Here is a 26,363-nt window from a genome sequence, read left to right as displayed (position 1 = left end):
GCGGCTCTGCAGATATACCCTACTTCTCTATCGAGGTTCCAAGCGACCCTATTGGGTACCAGAAAAGTCACGTGAAACATTGCAGACCACTGATTGGTCAGAAGAGAGACGCGTCACACGTTTTTTACGTCCTGAATGTCAGATCATCACAACACGGCTAATAACGTTTGATTGATTGATTGAAAAGTTTATTAACAGATTGCAGAATGGGTACAGTACAGTACATCTCAATACATACAATTGTTAAGGGGATGCAGACCAGAGAAAGACTTTCGTCTTGTTTACATCAGGGTCCCCCATTTTCAATTCATCATAACATATATGACATACATGACATACAGATAGACAGTACTGCTACATCTATACATTTATGACATATCAGATTTGCAAATACAGTACTGTTTGTGATACAAAAGTGTCCAGAAAAGGAGTGTATATACATTTGGCGTAGAAACTGTACATTGGAGGAGGTTGGTGGGGTGGGGTTGGGTGGGTTGGGTGAGGGCTGTACATTGGAGGTGGGGGGGGGGGTTGGGTAGGGGACACACACACATTTTACACTGTACATTGGAATATTGACAAAGCCTTACTTGGTCATTTACTGTACAACTAGGTTAGGACATTTGTAGGGGCCAGTTTCGAATTGCAGTCTCACGTAGGTGTTTTTTGAGAGTGTTTTTGAAGGTGGGTAGTGATTCACATTCCTTTACAGCTTTAGGCAGGGCGTTCCACATTGATGTGGCATAATTGCGAAACGTGTTTAGTCCCTTGTTTGAGCCGAATCTGGGTTTTACATGATTTGTGGAGCTCCCTCTGGTGTTGTGATCGTGGTATTCACTGACCTTTGGGAAGTATTTTGACATGTACATGGGTACCTTGGTCGCGTAGTGTATCTTGTAGACCAGGCCCATTGCAAGTTGCTGTACTCTGTCGTCTACTCTAAGCCATCCTAGGTTGTCAAAGTGGGCAGGGGTGAGGTGGGTTAGCTTTAACTCTCCGCCGGAGTGGACTACAATCGCTCTTCAGGAGTACTAAACGAGACATAATGATTTTACTGTCTGCAACGAATGTTATAATAAAAGCCCTTCGTTCTATACACTTGTCTGATTGAAAACTTTATTAACAGACCGCAGAATGGGACAACTCAGCACGCTCTGAGCAAAGAAAGGAACTGAGATATGAATAGAGTATTGCTTGCCTTGCTATCGTCCGGTAAATACGCTGATGTTATTGAACGTATAACTATATAATGTTAATGCCACAAAACGAATGCCTTTATTATAAAGTAGTAACTTTATAGTAATAATAATAAGAAAGGGTCGGGGGGGTAACCAGCCCTGCCCGCGACACCGAGTGAACTGCGCACGACCAGAGGGAAAACTTCGAATCCGTGTTTCACTTTCAATAACTAATGCGTGCTTGCCGAATCCCAAACAATATTCATGCTGCAAAGTCATCCTCTAAAGATAGACATTTAGACTAGAGGCAGGCTATATGCTATAAAGAGTAGACTACTACTAAAAGAAAATGCATTCAAATTTTTTTTTTAATTTTTTGTGTGCGTGCGGTAGGTAATAACCGCGCGGTAGGAAATATTTTGCAAATTTGTGCGGTAAGGAAAACAGCAATACCGCGGCAGCTAAACTCTCTCCCCCTCTATGGGGGCTTTCTCACTGCCATTCGGGGTCGAACCAGCTCCGCTCCGTCCTCGCTCCGTCCTTGGGTGCGAACTTCCCCCCCTCCCTCTCCCCCCTCTAGTTTGTGTACACACTGCAGTCTTGGTGCACCCCCGGTTTTGTTTACGGTTTGCGTTTTGAGCGTGTAAGCTTGCCGTAGGCGATGATGTCACACTCGAACGTCAACACAGGAAGAGTTTTAACACACGGCGGTGGAAACTGGATGCTGATATAAAGAAACAAATAACCAATAAATATGAAGTTATATTTGTACCTCTGTTGTCAAGCATTGTCAATATAACCCACCCCCTTTTCTCACGAATGGAACTGGTGTGGAGTCCGCTTTGAGCGTTTTCCAGGGTTAACGCTAAGCTAGCCTATTTATTACTAGTTAGCAGCTAACATTAGCCCATTGCTCGCATCAATTATATTGCATGTCATTGATCTACCGGTCGATCACGGCCGACTGGTTGGGCACCACTGGTCTATAGAAATAAATGCATTCGAACAAGAAACCAATGTATCGTAGACATAGCAATGGCAAGAAAAAGTTGCCAGGCCTAATGCGAGCCAGGGAAGTCTTTAGCCCCTTCCGTGACTGCGATGTGCAAGCCAGGGGCTTTATATCTGATATATTTCGGACCCACCCCGAGCTTTTAAGCAGTGTTTGGTGGTCCAAATTAGCCTGGCTACTATGGAGCTGCGAGTGACTGCGTATTCAAAAGCCCCTGGCTTGCACATCGCAGTCACGGAAGGGGCTAGGAAGTCCTGTGCTTTGTAACGTGGCTTCATGTTTTCATCCACTGAGCCGTGAGGCTCGACATGCTTGTTTGGTTGAGGTCTGAAATCGCCAAATTGCCCATAAATATAGTTTTTGTGGGTATTGTCCAGTTGTTGCTGTATGTTTTTATCTGCCCAAAATTCAAGCAAGCATGAAAGCATTACAGTAATGACGTTGTGCGTCAGCTAGTCGATACAGAAAGCCTCTCCCGTGTTTTGGTACAAGCCCCCCGCTCCCACTGGCCTATTTCAGCGGTTCAGGTTTGGAGTGAATCAGCGTCCCCGGGGACGGGGGGGGACGGTTCTCAGTAGGACGGACACACCCTTTTCTGGTGCGATCGGGCTGTGATTCGCCCCCCGAATGGTTAGTGAGAAAGCCCCCTATCTCTCTCTCTCCCTCTCTCGTTCTCAGCAGTCTGTCGGCACCCGGCAACGTCAACCCGTTTGAGGAAGTAATTCCACTCGCTCTGTTATTGAGCGAATTGTTGATTGTGGGCGGTGACTACGACCAGTGGCTTACTCACGTCAGCAAAACGTGAGTCAAATCAGAATGGCTTAGTTGAGTTTGAGGGAGGATCTCGTGAACTCGAGACTAGACCGATGAGTCAAAATGAGAATTAGAGACACAGGACCTTTAAACCACTAGATTCTGCTCATCATTCTGCTCTTAGATTTATCACTGGTGAGTATATGAGAAAGTGGGTTGGTAGGGGCGGCTGGGTGGCGCAGCGGACATTGCGCTCGTCACCAACGCAAGAGACACCGGGTTCGACGCCGGCCGTCATACTACCGGTAACTCAATTGGCAGAGTTAGCGGGGTGGAAGTCGATGGGTGGTAATCTGGACGTTGTGGACAGGGACTCCTACAGGTCAGTTGGGGGGACACAGCAGACAGGAAAATGGCGGGGGTAGTGTGAGCCTGCCACACGTTACACCTCGCCAAAATGAGAGTCCGCGCCGGCAGGTGAAAAGATGGCTGCCTCCACATGTATCGGAGGGGACATGTGATGCAAGGCTTCTATCCTCCCTACAAACGGCCAGTGGGGGGCATATGCGAGCAATGTTCAAGACAGGGGAGGGGAGAATTGGCACGGCTAAATTGGGATGGGAGAAAAATTGAAAAAAATAGAGAAAAAGTAAAAAGAGAAAGTGGGTTGGTCTTCTCCGGCACATAGGCGAAATCAACACTGGTATTTATGGATCCTTAAGGCCATTCATGGGAAATTACCTCCTCATCTCACATCACTACTAGTTTGGAACTCTAGACCCTATATGACACGCTGAAATGATTGGCTTACACTGGAGGACCCCCATATACAGACCCAACTTGGAAAATCAGCCTTTCATTATAGCGCCCCCACTACATGGAACTCTCTTCAGCTCTTCCTTCCCGACATTCGGGCGGATGGACATGGTGGTGGTTGGATGGGGGCATGTGGCATTGTGGGTGGTCTGGGATGGCACTGGGACCTTTGGGGTGCTGTGGGGGTTGTGGAGGGTTCTTCATGCCTTGGGTGTCGGTGGGTTGGGGGGCTTCAGTGGTGGGGGCTGGCCGGGGTTCGTCGGGGCGTGTGCGGGAGGCTGGTGTTCGGCTCTGGGGGAGGGTTTCGTTGGAGCCTATGGCTTCGGCTGGGCCTTACCCGGACCTTTCCTGGAGTTGGGTGCTGGTCTCTTGCATGTGCTTTGATGGACTTTAGTTGGTTCTCATCGTTGGGCTCCCTCGGTTCACTGGTGTTTTAGAGATTCCTTATGTGGGGGGCGCTACGGCTTCTGCTGTGTTTCTGGGGGTCCCGGTGACGTCTCGGACCGTCCGTGGTGCTGCATGTCTTCTCATTTGACCGCTGTTGTGTCCGTCTGCTTGAGTGTTTGGAGTCGCTGCCTCCCCTGGCGTGGCTGCGGGTCCTGGGGCGTGTGACCCGTCATTCCTCCATGGAGTTTGGGGGTGGGGTTTGCTGGTTTCCCGGGGGGGGGGGGGGGGGTCATTCCCATCACAGTGCATGGCAATGTGAGAGGCACGCAGGCTGTTTGTGTTTTCCTTCGATCATGACGTGCTTCATCGGGGGGTGCGTCTTGGATGGGGATGTGGTGGGGTGTTCGGGGGACTGGCTGTTCCGGGGGGGCTCACATGCCTTCGAGCAACACTGTACTTATTGTACTTATTTTATGCCTATTCTTATGTCTGCATGTTCTACGTTGCAGTCTTTTATACCTATTCTTCCTCTTTTACTTACTTTTTCTACTGTATGAAGCACATTCTCAGGGGCTCATACAGAACCAAGCATTTCACTGTGATGTACATGTAGTTTAAACGTGAAAAATAAAAGCAAACTTGAAACAGTAGCTGAACGCAGCAGTTGTGATTTAAATTGTCTTTTGAATGGGGGAGGGGGGGTGCAAGAAAAGAGGGCGGAGCTTGAGATAGGTCCTGTGAGTCGAGACGGGACTAACGGGCAACAACACTCCAGTCTGATAATCCAGAGACCCAGTTGCTGGTCTCATATCAGCCCAATCACATGCTCCTCTCATCTGCTTTCCACAGCTTGTGGGTCAGGAACATGAGACAGTAGTTTAGGCTAATCTACCAATTCACATCGTATCACCAAACCTGTTTACCTACTCTCCCATATCCGTGTGATAGTAGCAAAGTCTGTTGAAATAATACTGCCGAACTTCCGCCGACCTGTGTAAACGACTACGGCAAAATGGGAAATTCCAACCTAGAACGGAATCCAAGTTATTCCCGCGGTGCTGGATAGTTGAATCAATATCTTGTCAACAGAACAGTGAGGTAATGTTTCAATAAGAGGTGGGTCGACTGTAAACTCCAGTGGGTTCCTGCCGTTTTCAACAAGTTCAGACTTTTTAAGACCACTTTGAACGGCGCTGATAACCGTATTACCATACTGCTTACTTCCAGCCTGGGCATTTCCCGCCAAACACATTTATGTTTATATTTGTGTCCAATTAAATGGCATTCTGCCCCATTAACAAAACCAATGTTCAACGTTCGCTTGTATTTATAGTATACATACATCTACTTGGCATTGTATGAGTACTGCATACTTTATATGAGTGTGTGTGTGTGTGTGTTTGTGTGTTCCTGTCTGAGAGAAGCCAGATGCGTCATAAAGTGTTTGTCTGTAACTAAAACACAGGCACTCCAGACATCAACACTCCGGAATACAACCCCACACACACACACACACACACACACACACACACACACACACACACACACACACACACACACACACACACACACACACACACACACACACACACACACACACACACACACACACACACACACACACACACACACACACACACACACACACACACACACACACACACACACACACACACACACACACACACACACACAACACACAACACACAACACACAACACACACAACACAACCCATACAGCATGCCCATTAAAGTCTATGTTCTGAATGGATGACACACAGACGTTACGAGTTACATTACAATTGCATACATAGCCTTCATAAAACACTGCAAGAAATATGAGATGAGGTAAAGGTGCTATAGATACATATTTTATGTAGAGTAATAATTTAATTAATAATAATAATAATAATAATAATAATAATAATAATAATAATAATAATAATAATAATAAAATACATCCAGAGAGCTTTTGAAAGGAGTGGAATAAAAGTATTGCTTTTCCTCCCGAGAAATTATTGATAATTTAAAAAGAATTTTGCATGTATCCCCTCCCTACTTCCAATTTCACCATGTGGAAAGCACCCGATTGGATAAATTACATGCTGGTGCTCTATTGCAACATCTAGTGGCTGAATGTTATTTTTAAGCACCTTTAAACTTTTTCATTGTCAATATATACATCTTTTAACTTTTCTACAGTACAGAACAGGACAACATGACACACACACACCTTGAGACTGCGGTCTCTGCGTCCGATGCCGAGAATGGACACGGTGCAGGTCAGCGGTGGGGGCCACCTGGGGGACGGCACCAGGACCAGAGCCAGCAGCAGCCTGGAACACAAATACAAGTTTGTCCTCAAATTAAATCTTGTATGTCACCAACTCTCCAATTAAGATCATTTTGTTGATTGACTCGCAAGTTAGCTAATGTTAGCCAACATTATCCATAGCTTTTGACGCTATAACGAAACGTTAGCTAGCTGACAATTTCACTTTTAAAAATTGACAAACGTCATATGATTATCTCTACTGGCCTCTCTATATAAACTACCTGTAGAGTTCTTTGCGAGGCGGGGTGCTGCCATACTGGCCACTGATGCCCCCTGGGGAGTCACACACACTGCTGCTGGACTGATGCTGCTGGAGACGCACACAGAGAGGCAGCACCACGTCATGGAGACGCTAGAGAGAGAGAGAGAGAGAGAGAGAGAGAGAGAGAGAGAGAGAAGAGAGGAGAAAAGAGAGAGAGAGAGAGAGAGAGCGAGAGACAGACAGAGAGAGAGACAGAGAGAGCGAGAGAGCGACAGACAGAGCGAGAGACAGAGAGATTGACAGACAGAGACAGAGACAGAGACAGAGACAGAGAGAGAGAGAGAGAGAGAGAGAGAGAGAGAGAGAGGGGGGAGAGAGAGGGGGGGAGAGAGGGGGGGGGAGAGAGAGAGAGGTGAAGGATAAAGAATAGAAAGAAGCAATATGAAAAAGTTACATAGTGCATGTTTAATAAATTATTATTACATAATACGCACGCACACACACACACAGCAGGAGAACCTTATCTATGGTGGAATGAAAGAATGAGCAAATATGTGCACAGATAAACTAACGTGTGTGTCACTCACTCACACACACACATCTTGTGTATATCATCCTTCAGTAGATGATTACATGATAAATACTTACATAATGCACACACACACATACAGCAGAACCATCTCTTTGTTGGAATGAAAGAATGAGTGAACGTGTGCACAAACACACACACACACACACACACACACACAGGGTGCTTACCTTGTGTATATCATCCTTCAGTAGAGTACCACTGGTCATTATGATCTGTCTCAGTGCTGAAAAGAACAACAGCTGTGCATTATGACACTGGATATGAAGAAAAACATTCATGGAGTACATTTACAAAGGTTGATGCCAGGCGGTTAGGTGGCCGAGCGGAGATTGCGTTCGTCACCAGCCCCGGAGCTGTGAGCTCGATTCGCCTGTTCGAATCCAGCTCACAGCTCCGGGGTTGTCACCAGCTTGGCTGGCCGTCTGCACTGATACAATTGGCTGTATCAGAGGGTGGGAGAAGCTGGCGGGGTGGGTCCGGGTCGTTGTAAACAGCGACTCCTACAGTTCGGTCGGGGCGCCTGCTAAGCGCGGATTGGACGTGAGGGGGATAGTGTGGTCCTCCCACACGCTACGCCCTCTCAATGAGAATCCGCGCTGCCAGGTGAAAAGAAGCGGTGATTGGCTGGACGTGTGTCGGAGGAAGCACGTGGTAGCCTCCACTCTCCCAGATGATCTGACTGTGGGGGGTAAGTGCGCAGCGATCAGGAAGGGACTGGGAATTGGCATACGACTAACATTGGGATGGGAGAAAAATCGGAGGAAAATGGAGGGGGAAAAAGACCCCCAAAAAAAAAAAAAAAAAAAAAGGTTGATGCCCCCGACTATGCGATTCGAATTGAGATCACGATTCTCACACGATTCTTATTTTTTCAATAAAAGCTTTTATTTTTATTTTTTATTATTATCTTTTCCCCCATTCTTTTTCCATTAGTCTCCCCTCCCAATGTTAGTCGTTATGCCAATTCCCAATCCCCTTCCTGGTCGTTGCGCACTCTACCCCCTACCGTCGGTCTGGGAGCGCGGAGACCATCACATAGGGCTGACCTTCAATTTCTTTTTTTGGAATTAGAAGCTTCGAGGCCGAGATTCGATTTTAATTTGAAGCTTCGAAAAAATATATATATATATATATAAAAAGTATAAAAAAAAATTTGGGACTTGTACAGCACTTTGTTCAACTTTGTCAGTGCTGTAAAGTTTAAACCTTTTTAAATCTTAGACAAACAAAACACTTTGCTTTCCTGAAATATTGTAAGCCATCATTTGAGGCTTTATAAAAGCAGCACAATGAACACAAATCTGTCAGTGCAGAGTCCGACCTCATCTTAAATAACAAACAGCATTGCTTGTTGTAATTAACAAAGAGAGGCAGAGTTGATTTTGCAAGAAAAAAAAAATATATATATATTTTTTTTTTTATATAATCGAATTTTTTTCCATATTCGAATCCCATGCCCATCGAACAAAGCTTCGAAGTATTTAAGACAGCCCTACTATCACATGCTTCCTCCGACACATGTCCAGCCAGCCCACCACTTCTTTTCACCTGGCAGCGCGGATTCTCACTGGGAGAGTGTAACGCGTGGAAGGTCACACTACCTCCCTCCAGATCCTTCCCTCGCTGTGCAGGCGCCCCGACCGAACTGTAGGAGTCGCTGTTTACAATGACCCGGACGCGTGAATATTAAAGGCAACCAACTTGTGTTCAGCTTTTCGTTCAGCGTTTCTCTGATTGGCCACACGGCCAATCAATCAATCCACTAGCACACGCCCTTGCGGCAAGAGAGACGCGGCAGAATCGCTGGTCGAACCAGCGGTGTTCTGTTGTGTGACTGTACTACAGCGGTGTTCTGTTGTGTGACTGTACTAAACTCTTCCACCACATGACCGACATTTGACATACAGTACACCTCCTATCTATGTTGGGATTATGTTTGGTCATGACAAAACAATAAAAATCGCTACCGTTAGTAATGCTGCCACCACCCACTTCAATGACAGAGCTCTCATATTTGCGAATGCATAAACTATATCTTAAATTATGGCGATGTGTCTAATATGGCTGTCGCGAAGTCATTGATAAGCGACAGCCATATTAGACACATAGCCATAATTTAAGATATAGTTTATGCATTCGCAAAATATGAGAGCGCTTGAAGGGCTTCTACAACGGAGGAACGGCCGCTGCTGCTGCTGGAGCTGAACCGAGTCAAGCCGTGGGCGGCGCACGGAAGCCGGGGATACACCACCGTGTCGCCCCGCTGGCGCTTCAGGCTCAGCAGCCTCCACGGGCGAAATAACATAACGTTACAGTTCCACACTGATGTACAGTGAGTGTCTAATATGGCTGTCGCGAAGTCATGCCTCTCCCTCTGAAAGCCCATCCACGCTGTGTATCATAGAGACATAGAGCACTGGGTTTAATCACTGGAGATATATTTCTCACTCACCATTGTATTTTGCGCCATCTGACAATATCATAATGATGTGTTTTCTATATTATATCCACAATCATTCATCTAAAAAATTGTATGGGCTTTGATTAAACATGTAACCTACACCTACTGTAACTTACTGTACCTCTGCTTCCTACAGCACAGCAGGTAATGGCGTTAATCAATGGAACGCGAAACATAATAACGTTACGCTTTCTAGTTCAGCGCATTTCATAACTGTATGGGCTTTGTTTATACACGAGTGAATCTGGTAGTTGGTTGTTAAAAACGCGAAACATAATAACGTTACGCTTTCTAGTTCAGCGCATTTCATAACTGTATGGGCTTTGTTTATACACGAGTGAATCTGGTAGTTGGTTGTTAAAAACCCGAAACATAATAACGTTACGCTTTCTAGTTCAGCGCATTTCATAACTGTATGGGCTTTGTTTATACACGAGTGAAACAGCAGCCCAACACAAGTGCGTTGGAACAGCAGCCCATGGTACACAAGTTGGTTGCCCGCGCTGCCGCTCGCTTGCGCTCCTTGGATTTCATTTGGGACGTGGGACGACCGCGCTTGCCTGCGCGTGGGGGCGCGGCCAATCAGAGAAAAGCCTAACACAAGTTGGTTGCCTTTAATATTCACGCGACCCGGACCCACCCCACCGGCTTCCCTCCCGCTGACTCTGCTAATCGAGCCAGTATGACGGCCGGCCCAAGCCGGAGGCAACGCTGACAGCCGGATTCGATACCAGTGTCTCTTGCGTTGGTGACGAGCGCTTAGTCCGCTGCACCACCCAGCCGCAATTAAATCATTTATTGTACTCTTTCTTAAACAGACAACATAACATATCAAAGTGCTTGACTTAAACTTAAACATAACATAATGAAAGTGCTTGACTTAAACTTAAGTCTCTTGTAACATACAAAAATAACTCAAGTCAGAATCGTCATCATTTAAAAAAGTTAAGTAAAACATTTTATTTATTTTTTTAATAAAGAAAATCGTCATAATTTAGAAATGAGATTGCATAGGTCTATGAATCGAGATCGCGATTTTATTTCGATTAATCGCCCAGCCCTACCACCACCCAACAGAACCACCACCAGACACTGAAACTAGTCAAGTTTCAATCTGCCACTTGGACCTTTACATTTGGAATCCCTGAAACCACCACTAACCATCACCACCGCCACAGAATCCACAAAAAAAGAAAACGTGTGTGTTCGAAGCTGTTCAGGACACAGGTTTGTCATGTGACTGGCTGACTCCAACGGAGTATGAGGGATCTTTTGACTAAAAGCCTCTACTCTATGAATCAAAACTAAAGGCTGTCAAAGTTAATGCGTTAACGCACATTTCTTTTAATGCACGATTAATGTTTAAAAAAATAAACAAAAAAATGATGGCTGCAAAAAACAAGCCTTTTTTTTCTCCCTTTTCCGATTTTTCTCCCATCCCACTGTTAGTCGTTATGCCAATTCCCAACCCCCTTCCTGGTTGTTGCGCACTCCCCCCTACTGTTGGTCCGGGAGGCCGGAGACTGTCACATGCTTTCCTCCGACGCATGTGCAGCCAGCCGGCAGCGCAGATTCTCACCGGGAGAGTGTAACGTGTGGAAGGTCACACTACCTCCCTCCAGATCCTACCCTCGCTGTGCAGGCGCCCCGACCGAACTGTAGGGGTCGCTGTCCACAACGCCCAGGACCCACCCATCAGCTTTCCCACCCCTAACACTGCCAATTGTGTTAGTATGAACAACCAGCCAAGCTGATAGCAACGCCGAGAGCTGGACTCGAACCCAGCGTCTCCAGCGTTGATGGCGAGCGCCTTGCCCACTACACCACCTAGCCGCACCAAAAACAAGCATTTGTTGACTCTCATGTTGATAAGAGTATTAAAACTTGAAAAAGATACTATGGACAATCATGCGAAATCATGCGATTAATCAGATTAAATATTTTAATCGATTGACAGCCTTAATCAAAACATTAGCAGTCCTAGTCCAGTGCACTGGTAGTGGTGACTACACCCAGGAAGCTGATACAACAACCTGGCCCACGTGGGGAAGTGAAACACCTTTGTCTAATCAGTCCAGTCCGAACAGACAGCTCTCCTCCACTCTACCTTCATCAACCTCTTTCTAACCTCTGCATCCCCTGGATTCTCTACCCCTCTCTCGCTGCCTACACAGTGGGTGTCATTAGGGGCCATGTGGTAGGACATGTAGTATATATCTAGTATCTACACACATTAGGGGCCATGTGGTAGGACAGGTAGCATCTTTCTATCTAGACGATGGGTTGTGGTGCCAGTATGGACCATGTGGTAGGGTATGTAGCATTGGTATTGTCAATACCTGGAGCTCACATAGTGTGTAATTGCATAGCACTTGTAGTTAGAGGGATGTTAGACTTTCTTTTGGCAATGGGAGTGGGTTTCTTCATTGAGTGTTTATCCTCATCATTAGGGCACAAGTAGCTTGTTTTATTATTTAAAAAATCAATAGCGTTGTTTTGTGTGTGTGTAGGTTTTAGCGAGTTCAACTTAAGACTTTCTAAGAGCTTTGTATAAAAACACTGTCAAATGTATGACCAGCTTTGCAAAGATTTTTTTTTTTAACTCATTCTTCTCCATCACTTAACACATTCCCTGCCATAACTTATATCCATCAATATAGCCAGTCTGCCACCACTCTAAGCCTATGGAAATGTTCACCTTCTTTGCAGGGCTATAACTTTTTAAATTGTATTGCTAAATTGACATTACTATGGCCCATTCAACAACGATTATCTATCGTTCAGGATGTAGGAACGTTATACTTTTTCATTCAAACATTCATACAAGGCGGTCAGGTGGCGTAGCGGAGATTGTGCTCGTCACCAATGCAAGAGGCTGCGGTCTCGACTCCCGGAGAGTCAGCATTGCCTTGGCTCGGGCTGATCGCTATACTAACTCGTTTGGCTGAGTTAGGGGGAGGGGAGCCGTGGGTGGGTCCTGGGCGTTGTGGACAGCGACCCCTACAGTTCGGTCGGGGCGCCTGTTCAGCGAAGGTAGGATCTGGTGAGAGGTAGTGCGGCCTCCCACACGTTACACTCTCCCAGTGAGATCTGCGCGGCCAGGCTGGCTGCACATGCGTCGGAGGAAAGCATGTGACAGTCTCCGGCCTCTCGGACCAACAGTAGGGGAAAGTGCGCAACAACCAGGAAGGGGGTTGGGAATTGGCATAACTACTAACAGTGGGATGGGAGAAAAATCGGAAAAAGAAGGAGGGGAAAAAAGATAATAAAAAAAATTAAAATAAAAAAATCTAGAATATAAGTATATTTTTATCGTTTTCTGCAGTAATTCCTAGAACGTGAGTTATAGGCCTAAACGCATATATAGATTATCGATTGCAGTTTATTCCTGGTACACGCTATATTAAAAAATGCAACTATATATGATCCTATACGTTATGCATCATCATGCGTGGAGGAAAGGGGGGGGGTCGTTTATAATTCCGTGAGCATCAGTAAATGCTTTATGTAGTATGGGTGATATATTGATCAGATCGGTTTGCAGTGAAATTAATAAACAATTGGGCTGAAAATAACGTTAGCGTCCTCTTACCGTTCGCCAATGAGACTGGCGGTGAAAGATCCCAGGTATAGGACGTCGATCGCCTAGGTCCATGTCCGGTTTGTATGTCGCAATAAACACCGAAATCATATCGATTATTAAGTTTATAAAGCGATCCATTATGTACATAGTGTCTGTCGGGAGCCTTGCGACAATATCTGACGGCCGGATGAATTTAATCGACGCACACCTCCCACTTCCTGTTGTTCGAGTGTAACTCGTCCGACCATCCACCAGGCGGCGGTATTGAGCCGTCGTTGTATTGAGCCATAGGGTCCAGCTGCAGCGCCGGAGGTGTATATATGAATTATGAATGCCATGGCGAAAAAATGAAATATTGATTGGTCTGGCGGTCAAAGCATGGCGGGCAATAACGTGTTACAGCGTTTCCGGCGGTGGATGTGTTAATCCACGAGATGGCGCTAGTACGCCACCGCTGTAAGTCAATGGGGGGACTGCGAGATTTGCGAGTCCTTAAAATATATCTTAAATTATAGCTATGGGTCTAATACACCAGTCGATTATCAGTTAGTTGCATCCAGTCAACATGTACAAAACGGATTGTTTTTTTCATCGGTACATTTCCGTTTTATAGCCTTTTGAATATGAGTATAACTTTGGGCGCTTCTGAGTAATTCCAGAGAATGACGCGATAAAAGCGTTTGAGTGGAATACACTAAAACACGCTGAAATTTTTCGCCTGATTATCGAATCTTCCTGAAATCAACGCTAGATCATCATTATTATCCTTCCTCGTGCAAGCATGCAATGTGGTTTAGACCAGCGCTCCCCCCCTCCTGCACCCAACGGAAAACAGTAGGGCTGTCTTAAATACTTCTAAGCTTCGTTCGATGGGCATGGGATTCAAATATGAACTTATTAAAAAATAAATAAAAAAAAATTGCTTTTTTTTGGGTTGCAAAATCAACTCTTCCTCTCTTTGTTAACTACAACAAGCAATGCTGTAACTGTTTGTTATTTAAGATGAGGTCGGACTCGGCACTGACTTGTGTTCATTGTGCTGCTTTTATAAAGCCTCAAATGACGGCTTACAATATTTCATGAAAGCAAAGTGTTTAGTTTGTCTAAGATTTAAAAAGGTTTAAACTTTACAGCACTGACAAAGTTGAACAAAGTGCTGTAGAAGTCCGACATAAAAAATTAAAATTAAAATTAAAAAAGATATATATATTTTTTTTTGAGATTTTTATTTCGAAGCTTCGAATTAAAATCGAATCTCGGCCCCGAAGCTTCGAATTCCAAAAAATCTTTATCGAAGGTCAGCCCTAGAAAACAGCCACACATACAGACAGAGACAGCGTCGAGCGGGGTAGAAATAAATATCAGAGCAATGATCAAATTTATATATAGTGTTCTTAGCTTGTATCTGATGTAATGCAAAAGAAATAATCCAATTATCTGATCGCCATTCCAAATACTGCTTGCGGAGGTCCGTACCACATTACCGACCGTTTCACAATGACGGGCTGGCGGGGTTACTGTTCCAATGCATCGTTGTATCTGCCTACCTAGCCTGAGCACCTAAACCACGCCCGCACGGCTCGTCCCAGAAAAGAAACTACACCATTCCCAGTGGAGTGCAATACCCGCTGGAAGGCGTAGGCGGCGGTGTTTGCCCTTTTGCGAGCTCAGACCCATTCCCAACGATAACATCAGGCTGGATGGATGAAAATGAATGGATATCGCTAATAAAAGAAATAACGATTAAAACCCGACTATACTCGTGATTGGCGCTCAAGCGATGGCGAGTTAACCTGACTATCATCGTGACTGGCGCTGAATGAGTTAAGGACAAATAAACAAAAACAGATAGTATAACGCAGAAGGCAATATGCGATAACTGAGTTGAGGAAAATAGCTCACCTCTGAGAGCTGACAGACAGGTGTCCTGATTGGCCAATAGGTCTCCTTTCCTCTGGAGCGAAGTCCCGCCTCCGTCCACCATAACCAATGGTTTGGACCGACGTGGGCCGGGCTTCCCCCCCGAAACAACCATGCCGTCACCTGCATTCGGGTGGCCCGTCCTGAACTGGAAGGGGGGAGGGGGTTGTATTAGTAAACAGGAGTGTATGGCGCGGCTGGGTAGCGGAGAGGTCTAAGCACTCGCCTACCACCGCAGAGACCCGGGGTTTCAAATCCGTCGGTCGCCCCTACGAACACAATTGTGTTTGTGAGTGGGATAGGAGTCCTGTGACTGCTGCTGGTCGGTCTGTGGCCTGTTCAGCAGGGAGGGGATCTGGGGGAGATAGCATGAACCTCCGTACACATTATGCTCTCCCAGTGAAACTCCTAGTCTACATCCTCCCCAGACCGACAGTAGGGGGCAGTGCAACAACCAATAAGGGCATAATGACTAAATTGGGAGATGAGAAAAAAAAGGTAAAAAAAACACAAAGAAAAAAGAAAGTAATGAGAACAATATATACTAAGTTCATATGAAGGCTCTGTCCATATGAAGGCTCGGTCCATATGAAGGCTCGGTCCATATGAAGGCTCTGCCCATATGAAGGCTCCGTCCATATGAAGGCTCCGTCCATATGAAGGCTCCGTCCATATGAAGGCTCCGTCCATATGAAGGCTCGGTCCATATGAAGGCTTGTCCATATGAAGGCTCGTCCATATGAAGGCTCGTCCATATGAAGGCTCGGTCCATATGAAGGCTCGTCCATATGAAGGCTTGTCCATATGAAGGCTCGTCCATATGAAGGCTCGTCCATATGAAGGCTCGTCCATATGAAGGCTTGGTCCATATGAAGGCTTGGTCCATATGAAGGCTTGGTCCATATGAAGGCTCCGTCCATATGACGGCTCGGTTCATATGACGGCTCGGTTCATATGAAGGCTTGGTCCATATGAAGGCTCCGTCCATATGGCGGCTCGGTTCATATGACGGCTCGGTTCATATGAAGGCTTGGTCCATATGAAGGCTTGGTCCATATGAAGGCTCCGTCCATATGAAAGCTGTCCATATGACGGCTCGGTTCATATGACGGCTCGGTTCATATGAAGGCTTGGTCCATATGAAGGCTCGTCCATATGAAGGCTTGGTCCATATGAAGGCTTGGTCCATATGAAAGCTGTCCATATGACGGCTCGGTTCATATGACGGCTCGGTTCATATGAAGGCTCATGCTATCCACTGTTGAAAGACTTCGTACAGCTTCCATCAAGGAGCCTGAATCAGGTTCAGAAATAATTCTCCAGGACAGCACTCACTCACAACAAGCGGTCATATAATTGACCAGTAGGGCCTAGTATAGACACATTTAAGCCCAGTTTCATTCCTCCTTTTATAATGATGCAGGGTTCATGATGAATTGTCTCACGTTCATTAAAAGGTGACTGCTACACTCATCACTGCTATCTCTTGTTGTTAGCAACAACGCCCATGTGCCAACAATTCCTCGTAAATGACGTACATCATTTTATAGGGAAGTAGCACTGTGCTGTAGTGTACATTGCAATGAAACTCAGATTATGTACTTTTCTTTTTACAGCATTTTAAGAATAAGAGGAGAATAAGCATGACATTGTCAAATGCCATGGCGGCCAAAACAATGGGAGGTTTACATAGACGATCTGAGTGAGGGGCTAAAATAAATTATTATTATTTAATAAATAAATAAACATTTCCAGGAAACACAGGTAATTTTTGTCAATTGTACAGGTTTTCCATGACTAGAAATCTGGCACAAGGCTGCTACACTGCATTTCATTTTAACGCGCTCGACAAAACCCTAGATCACCTCACCTTGACAGCCTCTGCCCCCGGCGTGATGTCACCCAACAGGTGGGCAAATAGGAGCTCGGAGTGGGTAGGGCTTCCCTGGAGAATGCCGGCGGAGGCTCCGCCCACCCGGACCCAGAGTTCTAAGGTTCTGTAGACCGACACCCGCACCGAGCTGTTGGAACGAGCAGGAGAGACGCGGCTTCATATTATGAAACAGAAGCCACAACCTGACATACCGTTTACTTGGGTATGTACTTTTAGGCGAATTTTCTGAAAATATGGCTAGGGCTTAACCCTTTCACTGCCACACAACAGAAGGTTAACCCTTTACTATCACACAACCGACAGCGACCGGCTGTCGCGCGACAGTGAAAGGATTAACCTTCTGTATATTGTCGCGGTGAAAGGGTTAACCGTTTTGGTAGTGTGGCAGTGAAAGGCTTAACACATTCGGGGCCATTGGGGCCCGTCTAATCCCACTCTATGAGGCCAGCTTTTCATTACAAGTTTTCACTGGGCGTGAGGTTGTTTGTAGAGCTAAATCTATATTTTATATTATTGCTATGTGTCCATTGTCAATTGACAGTATAAACCTTCCCTTCAATATGCCATAAAGAAATGTATTCATCCATACGTTCCCGTTTTATAGCGTCGTGAATATGAACTATATACCGCAATGGTCTGGGGTAATTCCTGCAAAGCTAGTTATAGGGCGTTAAATCGATTGGCGTTTCGGCCCTACACAAGCTAGAGTTAAAAATCTAAATGCATATAACCGGTATCATGTTCCACCATGAATGCATGAAAGGGGGGGGCGGGGGAAGTAGTTTCTGAATATTGATTACTAGGGCTGACCCCTATTAGTCGATTAGTCGACTAATCGGTCGAAAGGAGCCGTAGTCGACTGGCCAACCTGTTAGTCGAATATATAAAAAAAAGAATATATATATATATATATATATATATATATATATATATATATATATATATATTTATTCTTTTTTATCATTCTTTCCAAAAGAAAAGAGGCCTAGAAGCATGGCTAATGCTAATGGCACGCATACCAGAGGCTAACTGCCTACGAAAACAGGCACAGAGGCACTGAAAGAGGATTTCACCCATCTAATGAACACACTAGACTAGACAAATATCAAGATGTATCCATCAGTAGGGGTGGGAATCACCAGTTTCATCATGATATGATACGATATCGATTCTTTGGACAACGATACAATATTTGCCGATATCACAAAGTCTCTCACGATACAATACGATTAGATTAGATTCAGGTGCCTGCAATCGATATGAGATGATATCATATGCCCATTTAACACAATCGGTAACATTTAGATCAACTAAAAAAAGGTAACGAAAATATCATTTGACATTTGTATTTTTGAGCTCTTCCAGACATTTAAAGGAAAATCAATCTATTGTTTTTAATACAAATAGACCTCCTGTTCACTGTAAAGTGCCACGTTTTGATATATTGAGCTTTAAACTTTAAGCTCCATTTTTTGGAACTCAAAACTCAACCTAAAACCCCTCCCTACCTCCCTCTCCCAAACCGTTCCTACAACAATTTGTTGATGTTGCATGATCATGTATAGGCCTACATTTATTATGTATTATATTGTTTATGTTTAAATAACATTTAAACATCAAACTCCTCTGACCTCATCTGCTCTTTCCAAAGACGCGCGCACACACACACACAGAAAGGGAGAATGCTATGCTGTAACGTCTACACACACGGAGCTACTGCTGTTGTTCTTGGGCGGATATGAGACTCGCCACAGGATTTTCAAATAAGAGTATCGATATGAATCGATCTTATTACATTGCATCGATCCGATTCGATCGTTGATAATTACATCGATGTATCGATCTGGATCGATGTATCGTCCCACCCCTATCCATCAGTGGACCAATTGCATGCTTTTGCAGAGGACAAGAAGCCTTCAGTCGACTCCTTCAGACATTAAGCACCCCCCACAGCCCAAATGGAATGATACAAAATGTTAAAAAAAATAAAAATAAAATATATATTTTTTTATATTATACTTTTTTTTTTTTTTTTTTTTTAACCAATAGTCGACTAACGTCAAATTTTGGCCAATCATAGTCAACCATCCAAATCCTTAGTTGGGGACAGCCCTATTGATTACCAATAACGGCATTCGTTATTGCAACATCATACGCTGACCGGTTGGATGGCTATGAGAACAAGGCCCGATCAGACTGAAATTTACGTCAAATCGCTCTTACCTGTGGCCGGTTGGATTCCAAAAAGAATTTCCCTATTATTTGATCGCCATCTGGTAGATCGATATGTCCATTGGCTGATGCTATGTTCCTTTACTGCATGAATTCGGCGTCGCAAAAAGTATTCCAGGCGATCTGGTAAAGCCATAGCTTTAGGCTAACAGAAAAGCTAACCCGGAGCGAAAAGAAAGTGACACCCAGTCTGCAACAGGGGAAACTGCATTATCGAGACAGCGCCAATACCAGGATCTGGCCGGTACTGCAGTTTTCGGAGTCCCGATATGCCGTTTCCAGCCAAAATACAGCTCAGTGACATTGAGTAGGATATTAAAATGGAATAAAAGCAAAACAGAGTTTACAACATATGTGGTTGGCCTTCAAAGGATGGCACCCAATCACGTATATATACGTGGTTGGCCGTGAATCGGTTAAGAGGTTAAGTCTGTAGAATACAATGCGACATCTCTGCAGCACCACAACACTAGAATTTTGCCACATTTCACCTTTATTAACAAATATTACGCCTCTACCGATTTGGAAATTACGCTAGGTAGGCCATATTGCAATTTCAAACAAAACGATTAATCATTCAGCCCTAACCCCGGGCCAATGAGGCGTAGCATTGCACCATTGGTTGGCAAGACGCTTCATGAGAACACTATGAATAACTTACTGTAGTTCTCTTGGTGTCGTTTTAAGATAAGAAACCAAACTGCATGAATTCAATTTTTGTAAATATGGGAATATTTTGTGTTGGTGTTTTGCTTTTCTAGTTTAAAAATGTATGTATATGAAGAGATGCGTCAGTTTTGGACTCTAGATGTGGGAGGACCTCTGGAGTCTAGGGGCATATACAATAGACCTATCTCAAACCGTGCCCTCTTTTGTTGATCCTCCAATCACAACTGTCCTCACAATGGACCTGTCTCAAAACCCTGCCCTCTTTTCTTGATCCTCCAATCACAGCTGTCGCTTACCTCTGACTTCCTCGTACAAACTTTGTTTGTACGAGGAAGTCAGAGGTAAGCGACAGCTGTGATTGGAGGATCAAGAAAAGGGGCAGGGTTTGAGACAGGTCTATTGTGATTGGAGGATCAAGAAAAGAGGGCAGGGTTTGAGATAGGTCCATTGTCACAGCTAGACCTCAGGCTGACTAGGTGCTCACACCTGAGCTCAATAGAGCAATTAGCACAGCCTCCACCTCGAATATAGCTCAGTTCACCCATTTGTATGCCCTGAAGAAGGCCGATAGAGAGGCCGAAACATGGTGTTTTTTTAATGGTATATAATGAACTAAGCGATTTATTAAAGCTTTTTTATATACATGAAGAGTGCCTGGAACTTCCTTATTTTTTGCATGAATTCAATGTTGGCCTTTGACTTTGGCTCATTATAAATATATCTGTTCTCACGTGGGGACCCACCGGGACACTATTTTGGGTTTCAAGCCTTATGATGCTATATGTTGCTTGCCAAACCTTACTCACCAAACACTGTGTTATTGTGTGTGTGTTACCTGAAGGATCTCTGTTGTCCTAGGGAGGTCTCAGGTAGAGGGGTCCAGGCTGACAGTGTCTGGGAGAACAATCTTTGGAGCACACTGGAGAACTGCACCATCCCACCACGCACACTATAACACACACATCAGATTACACTGGAGAACTGCATAATACCACAACACACACAACATTACACTGGAGGACTGCATCACGCCACCACACACAACCTTACAGCGAAGCATTACACAGCATTATCATAATATGTACGTATACACTATGGGCTAGATCCATAAAGAATGGATTGCGCGGTGCTAGTTGCACCCTTACTTACAATTCATGATGAATTGAAAATGGGGGACCCTGGTGTAAACAAGACTAGGGATGTCCCGATCCGATCACGTGATCGGGATCGGCGTCGATCACGTGCTTTTCAGAGGATCGGGGATCGGGAAAAAATAATAATAAAAATCGGCAGTCAAAAAAAGAAAATTTTTATTCAACAAACATGACCATGTCCACGTCTTAAACTCATACGGAGGCCTTAGTTTTGGTTTTAAATTACATATAATATATCATCATTAATGTATTTATTGTCACACAGAGCAGAATAATTGTCCACAACAAACACATTCCCCTTTAATTTACACCGTTGCAACAAACACATTGCCTTTAATTTAGACCGGCTACATGCTACACGCTCCACATCACAACAACAGTACAACACGTCGCTCCCGAAACACGGTTAATATCCACTGACTTGAGCAGCTAGACTTAATGTCAGAGGTTTGGAACTAAGCATTTTAAAATAGAAAGTCAAGCCAGTTGCAATGTTTGCAAGGAGGACAGGCTGGAGGCGAAGTTTTCAGACTAACTTTTCACCTGGAGGATAACGTGACTGAGGATTATCGTCGGCGTTTCAGACCAGAATGGACCATTACGTAAGTCGAACACTGAATGTATACTAATGTGCAAACATATATTGAAACTTTTAATATTTCTCATATGAAGCAGAAGCACATTTCTCAGGGTGAATGTAATAACAAAAGCCTCCGCGCTCGCGCCCCGGACTATAGGCAACAGATGGGCTTGTCTCGCTCTGCCAGTTTCTGACAAAAATGCGTCAAAATTGATTACTAATGTGAAAGATCGGATCGGAAACGATCGGATCGATAGATATTTAAAATCACATGATCGGGATCGGATCGGAAGCAAAAAAAGGCGATCGGGACATCCCTAAACAAGACGGAAGTCTTTCTCTGGTCTGCATCCCCTTAACAATTGTGTGTATTGAGCCGTACTGTATTGTACCCATTCTGCAATCTGTTAACCCTTTCTCCGCCGATGACGTGTTTACACGTCATTCCTCGCCATGCGTAATCTGCCAATGACGGGTTACGCCGTCTTTGAGATCAATATTTCATATTTTCGTCACGGTATTCACATTTCACCCACGGAGTCTTTGCTGGTGTTGTAGGACTCCGCTCAACTCTGCAACGCTTCAATAACGCCACCTGGTGGCCGATCGGCGAGTTGCCAAAACCGGAAGTGGCCGGAAGTGCTTAGTCCGTCCCCTATTCCAGACACCGTGCATATCGATCCGTTGCCATAACTCAATAAACAACATGATTGGACGTATATTAGTATTATACAAACCGGAACTGGATCACCTAGATCAACATCCCATAATAGCGATCTTTTTGCTCCACGCTCATCACCCAACGGTAAGAGGAGACTGGGGTGAGTTTCAGCGTTTGATCAGGGCGGTTAGGTGGCGTAGGGGAGATTGCGTTCGTCACCAACCCCGGAGCTGTGAGCTGGATTCGCCTGTTCGAATCCAGCTCACAGCTCCGGGGTTGTCACCAGCTTGGCTGGCCGTTCACACTAATACAATTGGCTGTATTAGAGGGTGGGAGAAGCTGGCGGGGTGGGTCCGGGTCGTTGTAAACAGCGACTCCTACAGTTCGGTCGGGGCGCCTGCTAAGCGCGGATAGGACCTGAGTGGGATAGTGTGATCCTTCCACACGCTACGCCCTCTCAGGGAGGATCCGCGCTGCCAGGTGAAAAGAAGCGGTTGATTGGCTGGACGTGTGTCGGAGGAAGCACGTGATAGCCTCCACTCTCCCAGATGATCTGACTGTGGGGGGTAAGTGCGCAGCGACCAGGAAGGGGATTGGGAATTGGCATACGACTAACATTGGGATGGGAGAAAATCGGAGGAAAATGGAGGGGGGAAAAGATCAACAAAAAAAAATAAAAAACTGCTCTGATCTATATATCACCCATACTACATAAATGATTTAACGTCGGCCACGGAATTATAAACAACCCCCCCCCCCGGTCAACCGCAGATGATCAGTCAACACGTCTAGGATCATGTACAGTTAATTTTTTATCTGGCGTCGATCGGTATCAAACTGCATTTGATTATCTAATATATGCATTTATGGCTATATCTCACATTCTATGAAATACTGCCAGTGTTTCTCAACTGGTGGGTCGCGACCCAAAAGTGGGTCGCGGGGCCATTTTGAGTGGGTGTGTGTGTAAAAAAAAAAAAAAAAAAAAAAAGTAAAAACTTTTTTTTTTTTTTTAATACGGTAATCTTTTTTTTTGCACTACCTATCTTTGTGAAAGTGGCTTCTCAGCTCTGGTCCAGCTGAAGTCAAAGCAGAGGAACAGATTGGACATTGAGCATGACCTCAGAGTTGCTTTGTCTACCATCACCCCAGACTTTGAGACTCTTGTCAGGAGCAAACAACATCTGCAGTTATCCCATTAATTCCCTGGGATGTTAAGCTAAGAAGTCTGCTAAGAAGCATATATTATTTATTATTATTATTATTATTTTATTTCATTGTTTTTAGCCATAGTTGCACTTTTGTTGCAACCCCAGTTATCCCATTAGTTCCCCCAAACTTAGGTCTGTTATGTTAAGCTAAGAAATCGCTAAGAAGCATATTCTGCAAAACATGCAGAAGCACTATACAAGAAGGGCCAGAGCCGACTCTACTTCCTCAGAAGGCTGAGATCCTTCAATGTCTGTACAAGGATGTTGAGGATGTTTTATGAGTCGGTGGTGGCGGGCGCCTTCTTGTACGCTGTGACCTGCTGGGGCAGCGGACTGAGAGCAGTGGACACAACCAGGCTGGATAAGCTGGTCAGGAAGGCCAGCAGCGTGGTTGGGGTTGAGCTGGACTCTCTAGCGAGGGTGGCGGAGAGGAGGAGCCTCGCTAAGCTCCAGGCCATCAGGGAAAACCCCACCCATCCACTATACACAGACTTGGCTGACAGGAGGAGCATGTTCAGTGCTAGGCTCACACTACCCAAATGCAGCACTGAACGGCACAGGAAGTCCTTCATTCCAACAGCCATCAGACTATATAATGCATCACTGTGCCTCACTGCATCACTGAGCACAGAGCGGCAGCTCAATAGTGGCAGGAGGACGCGACTAGCGGCCTCCAGGCTCCACAACAGGGGGCAGCGACGGCTGCCAGACATTGATCTAAGTCTTATTGGAACCCAAGGAGGACAATACACTACCTAAGCATACTGCACCTTGTGACACTGAATACTGGAATATATAGTTCATATTTCATTTAGTTAGATTTAGATTTAAATTATATTGACCAAATTGTTTACCCCATGCTCAGTATGCTCAGTATATTCTTACTGTATTTATTTCTGTATATATTATTTCATTTCATTTTATCCTATTTTATTTTACTCTACTCTTATCCTAGGCAACTTGATTTGATTTGTGTTATTATTCTAATGTGTGACCTGTCCTGTCTAAATGTTTAAATGTTGAGCGATTTGCAGTGTCTAATTTCCCACGGGATAATAAAAGTATTTCTATTCTATTCTATTCCATTTATTACAATTTTATTTCATTGGGTTTTTAGCCCTAGTTGCACTTTTGTTGCAACCCCAGTTATCCCATTAGTTCCCCCAAACTTAGGTCTGTTATGTTAAGCTAAGAAGTCTGCTAAGAAGCATAATTATTTATTATTATTATTTTATTTCATTGGGTTTTTAGCCCTAGTTGCACTTTTGTTGCAACCCCAGTTATCCCATTAGTTCCCCCAAACTTAGGTCTGTTATGTTAAGCTAAGAAATCGCTAAGAAGCATATTATTTATTATAATGTAATTTCATTGGGTTTTTAGCCCTAGTTGCACTTTTGTTGCAACCCCAGTTATCCCATTAGTTCCCCCAAACGTAGGTCTGTTATGTTAAGCTAAGAAATCTACTAAGAAGCATATATTATTTATTATTATTTTATTTCATTGGGTTTTTAGCCATAGTTTGTGTTTATTTCATGTTTTTAACAGTGCATGAAAGATTGCGTATTACTGCAAAAAAGAAAATTGAAATAAATCATAGTGGTTAAAAAATTTGGGTCGCGAGTTAATGACTAAGGAAAATGTTGGGTCCCGAGGCTAGACCAGTTGAGAACCACTGCTCTAGACCGTATTATTGTATGAATGAAAAAGTCAAACGTTCCTACATCCTGAACGATAGATAATTGATATTGAATGGGCCATAGTAATGTCAATTTAGCAATAGAATTTAAAAAGTTATAGCCCTGCAAAGAAGGTGAACATCTCCATAGACAAATAGAGCGGGCAGAGAGGCTACAAGGATGGATATAAGCTCCGGAAGAGAATGGGTTAATAAAATGTTCATTCAATCAATCACCGCACAGATTGATTTGAATGAAAATGTTATTAACAGATTGCAGAATGGGTACAATACTGTACGGCTCAATACACACAATTGTTAAGGGGATGCAGACCAGAGAAAGACTTTCGTCTTGTTTACATCAGGGTCCCCCATTTTCAATTCATAATGAATTGTAAGTAAGGGACTAAGGGTGCAACTTGCACCGTGCAATCCATTCTTTGTGGATCTAGCCCTATGTATATGTGTGTACGTGCTTGTATGCGTGTGTGTGTGCGTGCATATACTCACGCAGTGATGAGAGCAGACAGGACCTCGATGGAGTCATTGTGTACGGTTGGCAGCACCAGTAGTCTCAAACTACCATCCCCGGTTACATTCTGAAACACACACACGCACACAAACGGATGACTATACAAAACTATACTGCTTCAATTTAAAAATCAACACTAGTATAGATATTGAATTTAATGCATCTACTATCTCTATTTGACATGTGTATGCGTGTGATGGCCCTTGGCCTTCGCTGTAGGCTAATGGTTGTGTGTGTGTGTGTGTGTGTGTGTGTGTGTGTGTGTGTGTGTGTGTGTGTGTGTGTGTGTGTGTGTGTGAGAGATGGCCCTTGGCTGTAGGTTGTGTGTGTGAGTGATGGCCCTTGGCTGTAGGCTAATGGTTGTGTATGCGAGTGATGGCCCTTGGCCTTGGCTGTAGGTTAATGGTTGTGAGATTTGGCAGCCTTGACCGTGTCTATTAACCCTTTAATCGCCAATGGCGTGTTTAGACGTCATTCCTCGCCATGCGTAATCTGCCAATGACGTCGTACAGCGTC

At 44.6% G+C, this 26,363-nt stretch overlaps 1 protein-coding gene across 1 annotated transcript in view; it reads right to left on the bottom strand.

Annotated features, from left to right (window-relative positions):
• pelp1 (proline, glutamate and leucine rich protein 1) overlaps positions 1 to 26,363 on the bottom strand; it is a 78,048-nt gene that overhangs the window by 18,290 nt on the left and 33,395 nt on the right. Inside the window, exons 10-16 of the mRNA XM_084312091.1 lie at positions 25,826 to 25,914; positions 20,870 to 20,983; positions 17,110 to 17,260; positions 15,222 to 15,387; positions 7,443 to 7,498; positions 6,703 to 6,833; positions 6,380 to 6,482 (exon numbers count right to left, since the gene is read on the bottom strand). Coding sequence (XP_084168217.1) covers positions 6,380 to 6,482; positions 6,703 to 6,833; positions 7,443 to 7,498; positions 15,222 to 15,387; positions 17,110 to 17,260; positions 20,870 to 20,983; positions 25,826 to 25,914 — 810 coding nt within the window. The remainder of the gene's footprint in view (positions 1 to 6,379; positions 6,483 to 6,702; positions 6,834 to 7,442; positions 7,499 to 15,221; positions 15,388 to 17,109; positions 17,261 to 20,869; positions 20,984 to 25,825; positions 25,915 to 26,363) is intronic.

Source organism: Notolepis coatsorum, assembly GCF_963971535.1.
Source record: "Notolepis coatsorum genome assembly, chromosome: 4".
NCBI lineage: Eukaryota > Metazoa > Chordata > Actinopteri > Aulopiformes > Paralepididae > Notolepis > Notolepis coatsorum.
Note: the sequence above shows the minus strand (reverse complement) of the source record. Positions and strands in the feature narration are given on the sequence as shown.